Raw genomic sequence first — 17,880 nt, 5'->3', positions numbered from 1 at the left:
TATCATTGAACCTCATTGCTATACCATTGCTGTAATTTTTTTCTTATGTCATTGAACCTCATTGCTATACCACTGCCATATTTTTTCTTATATCATTGAACCTCATTGCTATACCATTGCCGTATTTTTTTCTTATGTCATTGAACCTCATTGCTATACCATTGCCATATTTTTTTTATATCATTGAACCTCATTGTTATACCATTGCCGTAATGTTTTCTTATATCAGTGAACCTCATTGCTATACCATTGCCGTAATTTTTTTCTTATATCATTGAACCTCATTCCTATACCATTGCCGAAATGTTTTCTTATATCATTGAACCTCAATGCTATACCATTGTCATAATTTTCAGGAATAGCTATAGGAGCTAGTGCGAACGCCATCTGGTATTCAAAGATCAGACATCAATAAACTGATTGGCAGATTTAGCTCCTGCAACACGTAACCAATATACAGTTAAAGGTTCTTTTATTTTTGCTAAAGAAGTTTGCGATACTAGAACTAGGTAAGTGAGTCCTTGTAAGTTTCGATTTCAATTGAAATCATTGTCTACTAATATTCCGTGAACCGAAACCTTTGATATAAGCATCAACAGCCTGTTTAACAACTCCAACCGTATCCAGATTTTTAATAAATAACACTAGCTGCATTTGAGTGTTATTTGCTGTTTAAATCAAAATGTATGTAAACAAAAGATGGTGTCGCAGTGGGAAATCCTCCATGTCCTACATTGGCCAATACCTTTTTATCTCACCACGAAGTTTTTGGCTTGATAATTGTCACAGCACCTTTAAGCCATTGCTTTACCTACGATATGTTGATGATACATTTGTACTATTTAGACCTGAAGAACATGTACCCCTGTTTCTTCATTGTTTTAACTCGAAACGCCAAAATGTTAAAAGTACTTCAGAAGTAGAGAAAAATGATATTTTAGTTTTGCTTGACGTGCGTGCAAGAGAAAAAAAGTGAAAGTACTTTTTTCGACATTGTATATAGGAAACCAACGTTTACAGGACTCACAACTAAATTTTTCCTATTTATTCTTTTAGTGGATAAATGTAATTTTGTCTATACACTCGTAACCCTTGCTTTTGATAATTGTTCAAGCTGTTTTTATTTTCATTCAGAATTTATGTTTAGAAAAGAAATGCTATATCAAAATGGTTGTAATATTACTTTCTGAGAGACGTATGTTGGTAAACAGCTGGAAAAGTTAATGTTCCCTTCAGTTACTATTTCAAAAGCCAGTCAAACGGTGCTACATTTTTAAATATTATTCTATGGTAATAAGAGTTTTTCTACTGAAAATAGACTATTGAAACCTATAAGAGAATTATACCTTTAAATTAATGTCAGGGTTGTATTTAAACCAAGACTCACCCATAGAAGAACTAGATCGAATACGTGTGAATCTCAGTAACTGAAAGACAATCACTGTATAAGCAAACATGCTGGAATATTAACATAGTAGCTAGAAAGTATAGAACACCATTTATATGCGTCTAAAGAGTTAGCAACCACGAGAGTTACTGGTATCGTGTAAAAAAATGGTGCTGAGGTGAAGGTGTGGCATATCTGCTGGGCATTTTATTTCTATGCACAGAGATATCTGAGAACAGCAATGAACCATATTTAAAAACCTGTTTTAAGCATGTTCATGGAAAAAATGCTCATGAATATCTCAGATTAAAAATCGGTAATTCTATATATTAGCTCCGCGCCTGTTTTTACCTTTTCAACTGGTTTTCTACACTTTTAGGGTTCTTTCTGCACTTTTGTTGTCGGCCAAATGGAATCTGATACTGGGGGGAGGGGGACCCATACGGTAACAAGTTATTGCACTTGCCGGACGGGATATGAACCGTTCGAAACAGACGTACCCGTGCTCTGTCTTGCGAAGATCGCGTATGGAAACCCCTTGTTGGATGGACTTCGGGGTTAATTACAGGTTAATTAGACTCGAGCGCCAATAATGAAAGGTAAATTCATAATTAGCAACCAAAAAACTGTAGAAAAAGTCAAGTTATAGTGCCGTCGGCGATGCGGAGCTACCCTATAGTTCTAACAAAAAAAAAATCATAAAATAAAATGTAGCATGAACCTTCAAAACTCCGTTAAACCGGAGTGAAGTGCAATAAAAAGACATATCCATGAATAAAATTTTATATAATTTATTTGTTATAATTTTAAACATTTTCTATAACAAGTGAGCTTAGTAGAAAATGGTAGCAAAAGACTTGGGGTAACTATATAAGTCTCTCTCTCTGCTCCGCCTTTTTCACTGTTGCCCCACCTTTTTTCACAAGTGCTGCAGTCGTTGGTCGGATTTTAAAACTATTAGCCTATCCTGTTATCGGTCAATTATCCTGTGGTCATTTCGCTGTACTTTTATTTGAAATCTTCATATATTTGAAGTTTGTTCCACTGAAAAAAAAAGCATTGATTAACATCTGAGGAGTTTCCATTTAACGGAATTTCCCGTATGCTAGTTTTTCATTATTACTGTAAATAATCATGTCATTAAAGACAGTATACATTCATTAAAAACGTATTTATAAATGGATGGATTATTTGTCGTTACAATGTGTATGATGAATATATAGATACGATGGACAAGCGCTCTTTTAGGTAATTTGTTTGTAAGGGATTTATAGCAAGGAAAAACCTAAACAACGTCTTATGCTGCCTTGGTATGATTATTTTACATGTATAAAGGAAATTTTTTACTTGGTGTTTGTAAGAAAATATCCTTTTATATAATTAGTTTCAGAAGTTCTATTTAGTACTTTAGATGGAGTTAAATAGATTTTCTTTGAGATTATTGACAATAAAATAGGGCTTTCTTGCAATTCCTGTTAATTAAAATGTTCTCCAGGTAGCCTAAATTGTTGATCGGCATTCAATGACATTCGTAACAAAGTATGAACAGTTTATACACAGACGTAAAGATTTCGGTAGGTATTCAGCTGAGATGTTTCAATAAATTTTTTAATTAATCATTTTTACAAAGTAGTCACTTTGTAAAAACGATTAGTGTGAGTAGGCCTGTGTGTGTGGAAAGAGGACTGTTGTAAAAACAAATTGACATCAGACTAAACTACGTTGCTTCAGTCTTCTGCTTTATTGACCACTGATGGTAACAGGAAGTTAGCTTTGAACATTTGTATAATATTTTAAAAGAATTACGGGCTGCCCAAAGAGCAATAACACGTGCTGGCATAGGGCAGGCTAAATCTTTAATAATAACATTTAAAAAATGTAAATATATATATATATATATGTATATGTATATATATATATATATATATATTATGTCATATATATATATATTTCACCTTTCAAGTAAAAGTTTAAATAAAACAAAAAACAAGTGTCAAGAATTCAGTAGACCGAAAATCCTTGGACCAAAGGGTGACTAAGGGCTGAGTTGTTGAAGTGTTTGTGGGGGTGGAGGGGGGGTGATTTTAAGCTAAGAATATACATTGACTCCCTGTGTAGAGTGACTCGGATGCAATAGACATTTAATTATGCCCCAAAGTATTGCTGTGAAAGAAAGTGTAATATGACTGGATTAGTTACAACAAGGCAACGTATTTGTAGGTCATTCATACTGTTGGCGAGATTAAGGTTAAACATTTTGCAATTTAAAGAAATTTGGCTATTGTTGGGTTCTACATTTGTTTTCAAGGACGTGCTTTCATTATTGGTTTGGGTTCCTGGGCTAAATAATCACAGTATAAAGCTATGTTCATATGCCATTTACTGATGAGGTATGATCAAGTTTATTTGCGGTATACACACAGATGTTCCGCTTAAGCCCTTCGTTGAAATGAAATCATTGTTAGTAAATTTGGGTGAGAATGGTTAACATTTGGCCATTAACTTTTTCATAGGAGAGAATCTTCGAAAAATAGTGTAATTAAGGCAAACCTTAAACACAAACGATAGAGAGTCAGAAGCTGCTCTTTAAGGAAAAACCCTTAAGAAAGGATACTTTTGCTTAGATTTAGTAATATTATTCTCTTTTCGACAGGCTATGACGTCATTTGTTGTTGAGGAATTAGTATACTCTTCCCGTCGCCGGTTCTTCGCAAAGATAGGGACGTTCTGCAGGTCGATAAGTCAAGGAGCAAACATATGTTATTCATTCATTATTTAAAGTCAGTTAAACCGCTTTGGTGCACTTGACAGTTTTTAAACGTGTTTTATAAGAGCATCCAGCTTGCAACCATACTAATCGAGGGAATATGGAAGAAGTTATCAAGATGTTTGGATTTCCAGTGGCTCAAAGACAAAAAGAGAGGTACGGTATATTTCTAGCCTTTTTTTACCTATTTTGTGTAATTATGGTGTAGGTTAGGCATTTTGCCGCAGCAACTGTCATATTATATATACTTGGTTGTCTTGGGTGTTGCGGTAGCGATTACCGGTAAACGAGGAGTACGATGAGAACTAGGGTGACCTGAGGTCAGTAACATTTGATAATAAATACAATAAACAAATACACTTTGAGTTACACAAATGGACAATAACGAAGTTGAATACATTCTGATACCTGAGAAAAAGAGAGACATAACATACAAGTTGGTAACAGGTAAATATATAAATCAATTTAAATGATTGGGCATGACTGAATTTTCGTGACCCGTTATTGATGAAGATGTTTTTAAAGTGACTCTATGCACTAAGTAAGGACCTGGTGACCTAGGCTGTTTTGGGGGCATCCAGGGGTGAAGCTTCTCAGGCCAAGGCCCCAGCATCCTAGGTTATGTTAGGCAGGTTGGGTTAGTTTACTACCCTATTTAATTTCAGTTTACAGTGCCCTGGGTTCTTGGCCGGGGATTAGCACGTGGCACTGTAGGATAGGATAAGTTGGGTCTTGACCTTTTTTTTTTTATTTTACAGTGCCCTAAGTTACTTAGGTTCACCTCCTAGCCAGGTAAATACTGTACCAGGCCCTTAGGTTAGATTAGGTTATAGATATCCTTTCACTTTTGTTTTCCTCCACCCAAAAACCATGCTTTCCTACTGTGGTCCCCCTCAGTGTTATTATTATGGTAATTCTAAGCCGGCTGTCCGCGGTGAGCTAGGCCGTGTCAATTGGCGTTTTTCTATGTTATTTTACTTGCTTTACAAGAATTTAAAGTAATATTTTGTCGCCAAGTTGTAACTAAACTGTGATTGACCTTTGAAGACTACACGACTTGAATTACCTAACGCAGGCAAGGTCTAAGCCGGCATTCCGCGGCAAGCCCGCCCCCCCCACCTCCATAGCTAATACGGCAAAATTGTAACCAGTAAACACCTCTAGGGTACGTTATGTTGGTATTTTTAGGGGTGTTCACTGGTTACAATTTTGCCATAGCCTATTAGCTACAGAGGGGTGGGGGGGCTTGCCGCGGAATGCTGGCTTAACCTACCCTGCGTTAGGCAATTCAAGTCGCGTAATCTTCAAAGGTCAATGACAGCTTAGTTACAGCCGGCCGACAAAATATTACTTTAAATTCTTGTAAAGCAAGTAAAATAACATAGAAAAACGTCAACTGCCATAGTCTAGCTCACCGCGGACAGCCGGCTTAGAATTACCAGTATTATTATTATTATTATTATTATTATTAATGTTGTTGTTGTTGTTGTTGTTGTTGTTGTTGTTGTTCAGAAGGTGAAACCTATTCGTATGGAACAAGCCCAAAGGGCCATTGACTTGAAATTCAGGCTTCCAAAGAATGTGGTATCCATTAGGAAGAAGTAAGAGGAGGTAAAGGGAAATACACAAAGAGATCCCACTTATTAAAAAAGACAAAATAATTTAATAAATAGATCAAAGTATATTAAAATTCAAAGAGAATAGTAGTAGGTAAAATTGCATTGCATTGCATCTTCACTTGAACTCCTGAAGTTCCAGTTGCACTACATCCTCTGGAAAGCTGTTCCATAGTCTGCTGGAACTGAGAAGTTCGACAGTGAGTCACATTTACTGCAAATTGGTGCTGCTGTTCAACAAATGTGGTTGCTCTCAGAAGATAAAGTGGATCTGGTGTCAATTGTGAATGTGAAAAATACCTGTTGAAATACAACCTATGAAAAAGTGACAAATAAAGAGACCACCCATCGATGTTCCAAGTCATAACTGCTACTGCTACTATTAGGAAACAGAAACCTACCACCACAAACCACTGTCTAAAAGAGAGAAATCTCTGGCAGAAGCAGACATCCACACCGGAAAACAGTATTCTAGTAAAGGAAGCACAAATGGCCTAAAACAGGTTGCATTGATTTTATCACTGTTATAAATATAGGATATTGAGGCAAAGGTGGTCAGATATGTCTAAAATTACAAATATGGTACTCCATAATATGGTGCTTAATAAAAGTAAAGATTTACCCAGTGGCAAGGTGGTTAATTGGTAGACCCCACTCACCTACCATAAGTTGGCACTTTCTTTTTAGCTGCATTTAAGTTATCTTTCAGTGCTCTTGACTGACACAATCAAGTTGAAAGTCCTGTTTCCTTTTTAAGATGGACACAGTTATAAGACCTTGTTTCCCTTACAGTACACTGAGTCTAGGAAGAGTATAGGCTAGAGTAAAAGTTGTTCAGGGTGTTCTAAACACTAAAGCATCCAAAAAGGAAGTAAATGGTGGCCAGGAAACTTTCTCCAATACACTGGCACATCAGCATAGTGGATTTTCTTCCTCATCGGACTCTCTGCAGTCTGATAAAAATGATAAAAATATTTCATACTCACCAGAGAAATCCAGTAAGTACAATAGGTTTATCAGATGGTCAACCAAGGTTTTCTTGTTTGTGCCTGTAAGGGTGGAGGGTGAACAAATGACCAAACATTGTTTGACTGACACTTTCCTGGCTGTGCATGTGCATGATGTTAGGAAACATTGCACATCCAGTGTGGATCCAACTCTCTCTCTCTCTCTCTCTCTCTCTCTCTCTCTCTCTCTCTCTCTCTCTCTCTCTCTCTCTCTCTCTCTCATTATTTTAGTAATGTATTGACATTACTTAATGCAGTATCCTGTACTGTGCTGTACTTAATACATTAATGTAGTGTTACACATTTCTCAGTTTGTATGTATGTTGAGAGGGAATACACATGTATGCATCATGTTGAAATAAACTACCCACTTATGTTCTCTCTCTCTCTCTCTCTCTCTCTCTCTCTCTCTCTCTCTCTCTCTCTCTCTCTCTCTCTCTCTCTCTCTCTCTCTCTCTCTCTTTTATAAAGGAATTGGTGTAATTATGTTTAAAAAGAAACAGTGTTATTTTTATATAGTATTGGTATTATGAACAATAGCAAATCTTGAAAGCACAAGAGGTACAAGTTCTTACACATATTGTTAGAAGCAATACATTTTGCAAATATATCTCTGAACTCAAATGATAAGTCAGGACTTTAAATTGAATGGTAATTACTAAATAATGGTTAGGATAGGCCCTTACATACTGTATATGGAATTGTGCTAGACTATAAGCTCTATTGACAAAAGCATGCTGTGATTCTCACGCCCCTTGCACTACTGTAGAGGACAAGTATTTTCTATTGACCTGACCTGTGGGAAATGTAGGGATTAGGACGAGAAGAAGTGGAAGACTTTAACTCTAGTCAAGTGAGATCGTAAGAGAAAAACGGCTTCTAGAGCTGATGTTAAAGCCTTAGCTAGCCAGGGTATGACTTTTAAGTATTCTAGTATGGATATACCTGGTGTCTCTTCCCCTGCTAACATTGCTCTCCCTTGTTCAGCCCTCCTCTGATACCATCTACTCCTCCCAGCCTCCATGCTTCCGAACCTGATTGCTTTGCCTTCCTCAAGACCATAAGTTTGAGCTTATTGCTAATACAATGGTCCAATTAGGGACATCAGTGCATGCCCTTATGGCAAAAATGAGTGAAAAAGTGTTAGTAAAGTGACAGTGAAGGAGGTGGCTACCCGTCCCACTGACTCTCCTAGGCAAAGGGTACTGCCATACTCCCCTAAAACTGGGAGGAGGCATACCAGAAGCCCAAGGGAGGTCAGTGGGATCTGCCCATGGGCAGCCAAAAACCTTAAATAATAGCATCTCAGGATTCAGTAGGCATGGGAAAATGTCTTGTTCAATATAATAGTTTGCAAGTCTATATATAATTTAGGTGGTGGTTTTATCTTTAGTTTTAGTTTAAAAGAGTGAATGTCAGTGCACAACCATGGCACATTGGTGACTTCACTGCTGTGTAACTCAGCATGGGGTTCAGTGTCAGCTAATCTTGCTTTACTTACCCTGTACCTAGTTTGCTTTAGTGTAGTTTAGTGTTCCAAATGCTGTCTATGGCCCCATATCAATTATCTGGTAGAAAGAGTATATATAGTTGGTAGATTTAGTTAGACAGGCTGCACCTGAATTGACAGGAGGTGCCAGCGCTGGAGAGCCAAGCCAAGGCTAAGTGTGGCTCTACATGGTTTGTTCATGTACTTAGTTGGATGGTGTACAGATCACACGGGACTTGAATGGCACTGGATGAATGATTGGGGTAGGTGCAGGATGACCGAATCTAGATGTATCCCATACATCAGTGTGCATATAAGATTAAGGTGATAAAAGGGTAGCCCCTTGGCCTTAGTCAAGAGCTCATAATGGCCAGTGTAAGTTCAATCACAGGCAAAAGGAAGACCGACTTGAGCAAATGTTTTTCTTTGCCAGAAAGACAAGAAAAATGAAGGTTTAATTTCACCCTTGGCCTCTGTACATCATAATCCTGAACATGGTGGGTACGTAATGATTTCAACTAATAATGTGCCGTTGTTCCAGGAGATTGGTGAAATGCTGCTTAACTTTGACCCAGCAAGGCTGCATGAAGGCAGTGGCGTAGAGACAACACTGCGACAAAACATGGCAAGTCTTGTGCTTGTATACTTTTCAGTAGCATTATGGGGGTCCCTTCCCAAGATGCAACATTAATAATAGCCCAGTAGAAATGCTGGAAACAGATTCTCTGGCCTCATAAATGTAGGTATAGATAAAAATTTCATTTCTCTATCTTTCTTAGTTATCAAGCAAAATGTTTCATGGTGTCCATTTTTTACCCCATCTTTATCACAGTTGTAAATATAGTACAGTAGTAGGAGCTCTGGTGATATCTTTAATTAACTATTCTACCCAGGAATATATTATCTGAATAATGATTGATGTATTGTTTTCAACAATGATTTACTCAAAGTGTCAGAAATCGAAACAACCAGCGGCCATGTTGAATTGTTGCGTGGACACCCAGATTTTTCAAAAGAGGGAGTTAAAATGAGCACTTGTGCCAAATTTCATGGTTGTATCACAAATTGAAGTATTTTTCTACTTATCTGCTGCACAATATTCAATACTTTCTATATCAAAGCGTCAGTGTGGAAATGATTCTTTCTAATTTCTGTAATTCATTTTTTAAGGCCTTGGTGAGTTTTTCACTCATGACTTCTTACATGAAGTGAAAATAAAATGCTGTTGATATTATATAATATAGTAAAGGTTTTCCTTTCAGATTCGTAAGGTGATTGCTGATCTTTTGCCGTGGATGTTGCGGGTTACTGTAAGATGTGAAAGTAGAGGTTGAAAGCTGCCTAAACTTAGGAACCATACATTCCTTTGACTTGGACTAGGTGAGTTGTAGATTATTTTGATATTGACTCAAATGACTTAAAACTACCAAACAGCGAGTGATAAATTCATGGCAACTGGCAAACGATTACTATACCAAGAAATTCTGAAGTTATAATGATTGTGGTACAGTTACTGGATATATTAGTAGGTTGCAAAAGCCCACATATGTAAAATTAGCAGGAGAAAACTTGCTTAATAAAGCTGCTGGCTACCAGGAATCAAATAGTCTAGACATTGAACTTGGTAGTCTTGTTAAACTGCTTCAAATACTGTAATGATGATGAGGGTCCAGCAGTGAGGATTTACCTGTTCTCATGCCAAGTCCTTTGAGCAAGTTAGGATGATTAGTAAATTTTTTGTTGTTGAATATTTCTTCCTTAAACATTCAGCAATATTTCTGAACAAAATGTTATTCCTTTATAAACCATTTAAATTACTCTAAGTGAAGTAAATTAACTCATTTTATTGTCTGTTTCCTTAAGATTTTTATTAAGAACTGCCATTTTATCCAGCCAGATGTTAGATTACTTGAAAGACAAAATATTGCAAACCTAGTAGGGCATGCCATTTGCATGTTTCATTGCTCTTGTAATTATCATGACGTGGTGTAACCAAACTGCTTTCAGGTATCATAAGGGCCACCTATAAATTTATTTTTAATTTATTTTTAATGAGTGCTGAAAACTTCAACAGAAATATAGGAGAAATTGAACAACTGGGTTGAAATGAAAATACATGGTATGAACGGTGATAAACAGGTGGAAATACTAATTGTTCTCAAATAGGTGCTGCGAATTTGAAGTACCATCAAGTCCCATTTATTTTAATTTTTAATCCTCCAAAAGTCTTTTACAACCAGATTTGCAATAGATAAAAATGTAAGTGAATGCACCTTATAAGAATTACTGAGGCATGAAGCTTGGCTAACTAGTTCTGAATTTTGCAAACTACCTTCATCTGATTCATGCAGCGAGGGATGTACAGTAGTTTTATAGATTTTACTGTTTTCTAGTTACCTCAAGACTATAAATCAAATTTTGTATTTTGTAAACTGCCTCCATCTGATTCACACAGTTAGGGATGTAGTTTTATAAGCCAAATTTTGTAAAGAAGTTATTTCCTTAGAAGCCAAGCTCCTTTTTAAATATAGTAACTTGATAGTCTTAAAGTGAGTGAAGACTGTGTACATAGAGACCTAGTGTTGGTCTTGCATTAGTGCATGATGTCATATCTTTATAAGTAGAATGCCTTTGCTACATGGCTTTAAGGTGTGTGAATTTCTGAACCAAATTCAAGAGAAATCTGTAAATATCTAAGATGTGTAAGAAAAATAGTAGATTATGATTAGCACACTTTGTTTTTTATTGAAAGTTTTAAACTCGCTGTTTCTCTGTTTGTACGACAGACTTTTTGATCATTCTGGATTGATAAGTATGAATATTCAGTTTACTTTATGGAAATACACAGAGGGGCTCTGGCTAACTATTATTACCTGAAAAAATCTTGGTATGTTTATCTTTCAGAAGTGAAGATTGGAAAGATTTATATTAAATAAAGGTACTGTACTCTATTGTAAGTGTTGTTTATAGGCTACTTGACTAGCCTTAGCTCCAGATTTTTCACTTGTCTAACAACATTTCCAGATGTTTGACTTATCTAACAACCCTTAAGTCTTGAAGCATTTAGACTATAGGAACTTCTCTTTGGGGTAAGTTTTAAAAATGTTAGTGTGGAAAAGCTAAAGATTCTTTGGTTTTATATTCAATATGCTTTCTACATTCCAGAGTTCTTTGCTTGAAGAGGAAGCATCCTTCATCGATGAAGTCCCCTCCAAGATCCCATCCTGCAGACATACCACCCTTTCTTCAACGAAGACCAAGCATCCTTCTTGATAGAGAAGAGTCCCCTCCAAGACCTCTGTACTGCCTACATTTCACCACTGTCACTGGTATACAAATTTTTAACATAATAATGCATTAGTGCCCTGTGATCTTGCTTTACTTAATTCAGGCAGAGATCTTGATGTAGGTTATGAATTTAACGTGGTGTAAAGAAATTACATTTTGCCTTTTGTGATGTCAGTGGCTTAGTGTGTTTTCATAGGTTTTGATCTTCGGAAATTGTAGGAAAATAAGTTTACCTGTACAGTAACTGCATTCAAAAAGTCTGCTGAAGAAGATAACTAGTTTAGGGTTGTTCCAACACTGATACAAACTACAACATCATGTGATAGGAGTATCCTTAGGTGTGCATGTGCAGACGGGTAGACTCGCTTTTAGAGTGTAGCACTAGCTATACTGTAAAAGAGGCCCGCAGGGCCAGCATCCCCAAATTTATTCTTAGCCGTCGTTGCGTTAAGACGTGCTTTTTATGTCTTGCGTAATATTCATCTCGCTTTTTCTTAGAATATCTCTGTGTTTTTGAGACATAAGCGAATAGTGTATGGTGAATCTCATAGTGTATTTTGTGTTTTTTCCCTGATTATGAAATCTTCAGTGAAACCAGTCTCCCGTAAATGTTCGGGTATTACTCGGAAAGGGCGAAAATTTGGAAAGTTTTTGTCTCCTTTAGCAGTTAACCTACATTTAGTGTGTTCTAAATGCAGAGGGCAAGATTGCTCTCAATCTCTGAAGTGTAAAGAATGTGAATCTTGGTCATATGCTCAGTGGGAGAAATATAAGTGCTGAAAAGAAGTCAGAAAAGGAAATTTCGACTCCCCAACCCATAGAGCCTATCCCCTTCATTACGTGTATCCCTTCTCCCATCATCTTTGCACTAACAAAGTTTTTTGGTAGAGGCAAGGTTTTGGATACATCCAACCCAATCAAGAAATCAACAGTTTCCATTAGCAAAAATAAGATCAGCATTACTCAGGCTAGCCCGGTACCAGGTCCCAGCGGTTACCAGAGGGATAGAGGAAAGGGACTCTCAATTCTCTCCCTAACTGGTCCCGGGCACCAGTGGTGTGCGGCGGACGATTTCCCTCTAATTAAACCAACTAGCTATCAAGATTCACGTATGTTCAGAACTCCAGGGCCTGATGCCAACTGCCAGATACATCCCAGGGAAGAAGAACATTGTAGCAAACACCTTAAGCAGATCAGAACAGACAGTGGGAATGGAGTGGTCCTTGCTCCAGTCAGTAGCGAGCAGACTCCTCAGCTTGTGGCCAGACCCCACAGTGGATTTGTTTGCAACTTCGAGGAACCACAACTTATCCCTATACTGCTCTCCAATTCCTGGCAAGAATGCCGTTATGCAGGACGTGTTCCAACACCAGTGGAATGACCTAGATGTTTACGTATTCCCTCCTTTCACCCCAGTGAGGAGAGTGATCAACAGGTGCTTCGTCTCTCAGAGTCTCCGTATGACATATGTAGCCCCAATGCAGCCTCAAATGGAATGGTATGCGGATCTCCTACATCTTCTCATACACATTCCAAGACTTCTTCCCATAACACCAGATCTACTAAAACAAGAACACAGCAGAAGGATACATCAGCCAGTAGAATCTCTTCAGCTTCATGGCTGGAGACTATCGAGCAACTCCTCAGAAAGAAAGACTTTTCTAGAAAGATTGTAAAAGTTATTGCCAGCTAGGTTAGAGAATCCTCCCTCGAGCTATACAGAGGGAAATGGTCAGTTTTCGTGGATTGGTGCAGAAAGAGGGATTTACATCCCCTCAAAGCAGCTGTAAAAAATGTAGCAGATTTCCTTTTCTTTCTGAGAGATGAGAAAAACTTCTCTGTCCCAGCTGTGAAAGAGTATAGGTTGGCCCTCTCCAAAGTTTTTAAAGCTAGAGATATTGAATTGGCATCATCTTGGGAGTTTTCAGATGTAATCAAACACTTTGCAAAAAGTTGTTCTCAAAATTTGAAACCTCCTGATTGGGATATCATGAAAGTTTTAACTTCATTGACCAGGTCTCCATAGGAACCTATCAGAACTTCTTCAGACAAGCTAACCTTAAAAACTGTTTCTTTTAGCTTTAGCATCAGTTAAGAGAGTTGGTGAGATTCACGAACTTTCTAATACAGTAATGTAACCCACACCCTTGGATGGACGGAAATGGCTTTCAATTTTCTGCCGGACTTCATCACAAAAACCCAGAACCCATTGTCCCTCGACCCAAGATTTGATGGCTTCTCCATTCCATCTCTTAAGGACTTTGTGGGTAATGATCAGGAAGAAATGTTGCTTTGCCCCATACGAGCAGTGAAAGCTTACCTAAAGCGTACAGCCTACCTCAGACCAGCACAACGTAGACTTTCGTTAGCACAGGTTGTATTAAAAATTAGATTTCCAAAAACACGATCTCCTTCTGGCTGAGTAAGGTAATAAGCAGAGCTTACAGTTTGGAACAAGATTTTTCTACTGTTCCCACACACTTTAAGGCCCATGGCATCAGGAGTATTGGCCCATCAGTTGCCTTTAAGAAGACTATGCTGTGGGACAGATCCTCACTCTGGAGTTTGTAACAGACAAACCACCTTTGCGTCTTTTTATTTGAAAGATGTCACACAAGTCACTGGACACCTTCTCCTTAGGCCTGTTGGTGGCAGCTCAGTAAGTGGTGTGAAGGATATGATCTTTTAGCTCTGTTCGGATTATTTGAGCGGCCCTTCTCCGTAACATCACTTGGGTCCAGCATGTGATGTTCATGGGATAGGACCATCTGGCTCGTTAGAACATAGAGCTCCCATGTTCCATCACTTTAAAGAGAGTATTATTCTTTTAAAATTTTTATTTTTGGTGGTCACTATTGATTGCCTTGCTTGTTTGTGGAGAGATCTTCCTCCCTCCTCTTTATAAGTCTCCTATCACGATGTTGTGGTGTTTGTATCAGTGTTGGAACAAATGACAATTCAACGATGATTTGTATTTTTCCTAACATACAAACCCAAAACATCATGCATGTTTTAATTTCCCATCTCTCCTAACATACAAACCCAAAACATCATGCATGTTTTAATTTCCCATCTCATGCCTCCCCTCTTTCCTGATCTCTCTGTACTCATCCATCTTGGTGGGCAAAATATCACAGTTCCCTCCTGCTATCCACAAACTGGGGGAGGCTGTTCCTGCAGGCCCCTCATATAGCTAGTGCTACTCTCTAAAAGCAAGTCTACCATAGCCGTCTGCACATGTGTGCCTAAGGTAACTCCTATCACATGATGTGGATTTGTATGTTAAGAAAAATACAAATTGTTAAATTTGTCATTTCAGGATGATAGTTTCATTTGATTTTGGCTTGCTCATGATGCTTTGGAATTTGTAATATGTTTTTGGAGGAATGATGAAAAAAATCTTGGGTGTATATACAGATTAAATAAATTGAAATAATGACAAAATATTATAATGACTTAGAACACCTTAGTTTGTTACTAGTGTATCTTAATTACTACTAAATAGTTTCTTGGTGTAACAAACTGACTATCAGTTCTATAAGGTAGAAACCATCAAGGGAATTAAATCTGTTTTTTCACCAAACTCCCACCACTAACATATGGAACTAAATTGATTATTGTTAATTGTATTTTAAACCCTTGTCAGGAACAGAAAACTTAAGTTGCCCTTTCACCACTATTTTCATTCATGCACTGAAAATCCTGTTCAATATTAGAAAACCACTTAAAAATCCTGTTTTCAGCTCGAGGTCAATAACTAATTCATATATTTATTTAAAATACTGTTTTCAACAATACCAAACTTAAGTATTGCTTCCAGTGTGAGGTTCAAGAAATGTCAGAAGTGAAAGACTGATCCTTTATTATTCTCGACAGGTGTTTATAATACGGAAAGGTAGCAGGTGACCTGAGGCCCCCTGCTGCGTCCATACGAAGGTTGTGTTTGTTAATAGGCACAAAAAGACACGTATATAGTACGTTACAGAACATGCAAAAAAGGCAAGTATATATATATCAACGGACAGGCCGTACAATGATGCGCATACAGAATCTGAAATATCAACAAGTAACTCATATGATGTGATTAATGTACGTATGAAGAGAGAAACACAAGAAAGGAGAGGCAATTTGATGCCCTTACAATACTCCTCCCCCCTAGACAATGATTAGAGGAACAATTATTGGATCAACATTAATCACGCTGAGGCAGTCAGAGCGGGCCCCTGCTCCTGGAGGACTGTGGGCGTGAGGTGGAACCAACACCTGGGGTTGGCTCGATGTGTTTCCTGGGCCACCCCGGACTCTGCTTTGGTGGGGGAGTGGGTGTGTGTGCGGGGATGTACTGAGAGGGATCTCTGGCATGCCTGCCTACTTCCTCACGTACTTCGCTCTCCAACAGGAATGCCGGCTTCAGCCTGTCGATGGTGATCCAGTCTTCCTGCCCATGGATGTCAAGGAAGTATGCCTTGGCAGCCCACCTGATGACTCTGTGGGGGGCCTGGTTAAGGGCGGCTGATGGGCATCCACCCTAACGAAGACATAGGGGCAGGAGTGTAAGGCAGGTGGGCTGTAGGTGAAGGTCCTACGGCAGGGCACAAACTTCATGCAAGTTTCCTCAACCTCGGGAATGGTGTGTTAGCACAGGAAGAATTCTCTGCGGATGGCCAAAGTCTCCCCGTAGACTTCCTCAGCAGGGGAGGCGTTGCCACTTGCCTTCAATGTGGAGACCCAGCAGGACCCAGGGCAGCTGTTCCTTCCACCTCTCGTCGGTGCAGCATGCCAAGAGAGCTGCCTTAAGAAAGTGGTGCACCCTCTCGACCATGCTGTTTGCTGCGGGGTTGTAGGCCATTATGCTGTGTTAAGTTGTACCTATCAGGTGTGCCAGGAGACCCAGAGCTCTAACAGGAAGGCTGGACCCATGTGTTTCCTGGGCCGCCCTGGACCCTGCTTTGGTGGGGGAGCAGGTGTGTCTGCGGGGATGTACTGAGGGGGAACTCTGGCACGCCTGCCTTCTTCCTCGCGTACTTCGCTCTCCAACAGGAGTGCCAGCTTCAGCCTGTCGATGGTGATCTTGTCTTCCCGCCCATGGATGTCAAGGAAGTATGCCTTGGTGGCCCACCTGATGACACTGTGGGGCCCCCTGTAGGGCCTGGTTAAGGGCGGCCGATGGGCGTCCACCCTGACGAATACATAGGCACAGGAGTGTAAGGCAGGTGGGCTGAAGGTGAAGGTCTTATGGCAGGGCGCAAACTTCTGTGCAAGTTCCCTCAACCTCAGGAGGGGTGTGTTGACACCGTTGGCCGACGACAGAAAGAATTCTCTGGGGACGGCCAGTGTCTCCCCGTAAACTTTAGACTTTTATCAGCAGGGGAGGCGTCGCCATTTGCCTTCAATGTGGAGACCCAGCAGGACCCAGGGCAGCTGTTCCTTCCACCTCTCGTCGGTGCAGCGTGCCAAGAGAGCTGCTTTAAGAAGTGGTGCGCCCTCTCGACCATGCGTTCGCTGAGGGGTTGTAGGCCGTTGTGCTGTGTAGAGTTGTACCCATCAGGCGTGGCAGGAGACCCAGAGTTCTGACAGGAAGGCTGGACCCCTGTCCGTAGTGATGCTGTTGGTGCCTCCTCCATGGGGGTTGCCTCGGGCTAGCGGTCTATGATTGTCAGGAGGCATCTGGCTTCTCCCCTAAAATAATGGTAGTTCAGCTATAAGACAGGAAAACTTTGTAATCATTTTGAATAACACCAAACAATTTATAATATGAACTTGAGTAAAACTACCAGAAATTATCACCTATTGCTCTTTACATGTACCTACATAAAAATCATTGGTATTTAGACAATTTTGAACTACTGACTTAACGAATACAAGATGTAAGCTAATTGCTGAAAAAAATTACTTTTTACCACATATCAAAACTTCCTTAATGTATTACTTTTGAAATTATCTGGGGAAAAAATGCTTGTAACCTAAACAGCCTGATATGTGTAGTTATGGTACTAATGTATGCTGAAACACACAGAACTGATAAGACGACATTGCAGTCAACATACATCCTAGATAACCTGCAATAAACTACAGTTTCCTCTACATACTATGAACACAAAAAAACTAATTTTCATATTTAATTGCTTAATTTAATTACCTTAACTGTCCTATTCGTAGACCAGCATCTAGCTGATCTAGACCCTATTATTAACTGAGGCACAAAGTAAATACCACTAAAACCTAACAGAAGCTGCTTCATTAAGGTTCTGTCCACAAAATCAAATTAAACCTCTAAAGTAAATCATATATTATTGCCAGGATATAACCTGTTTGAGACAATTTAA

General features: G+C 39.0%; 1 protein-coding gene and 1 long non-coding RNA gene across 2 annotated transcripts in view; one reads left to right on the top strand and one right to left on the bottom strand.

The window, feature by feature from the left end:
• LOC136848524 (probable glutamate receptor) overlaps positions 1–1,457 on the bottom strand; it is a 14,633-nt gene extending 13,176 nt beyond the window's left edge. Inside the window, exon 1 of the mRNA XM_067120795.1 lies at positions 1,388–1,457. Within this exon, the coding sequence (XP_066976896.1) occupies positions 1,388–1,457 (70 nt within the window). The remainder of the gene's footprint in view (positions 1–1,387) is intronic.
• A 2,615-nt stretch (positions 1,458–4,072) lies between these two features.
• Positions 4,073–17,853, top strand: LOC136848798 (uncharacterized). Its single transcript, XR_010856142.1, has 4 exons — positions 4,073–4,310; positions 9,529–9,646; positions 11,432–11,595; positions 15,431–17,853. It is a non-coding gene; the product is annotated as an uncharacterized lncRNA (long non-coding RNA).
• Positions 17,854–17,880: the final 27 nt, after the last annotated feature.

Source organism: Macrobrachium rosenbergii, chromosome 19 (genome assembly GCF_040412425.1).
Source record: "Macrobrachium rosenbergii isolate ZJJX-2024 chromosome 19, ASM4041242v1, whole genome shotgun sequence".
NCBI lineage: Eukaryota > Metazoa > Arthropoda > Malacostraca > Decapoda > Palaemonidae > Macrobrachium > Macrobrachium rosenbergii.
This window is presented reverse-complemented; position numbering and strand designations above follow the sequence as displayed.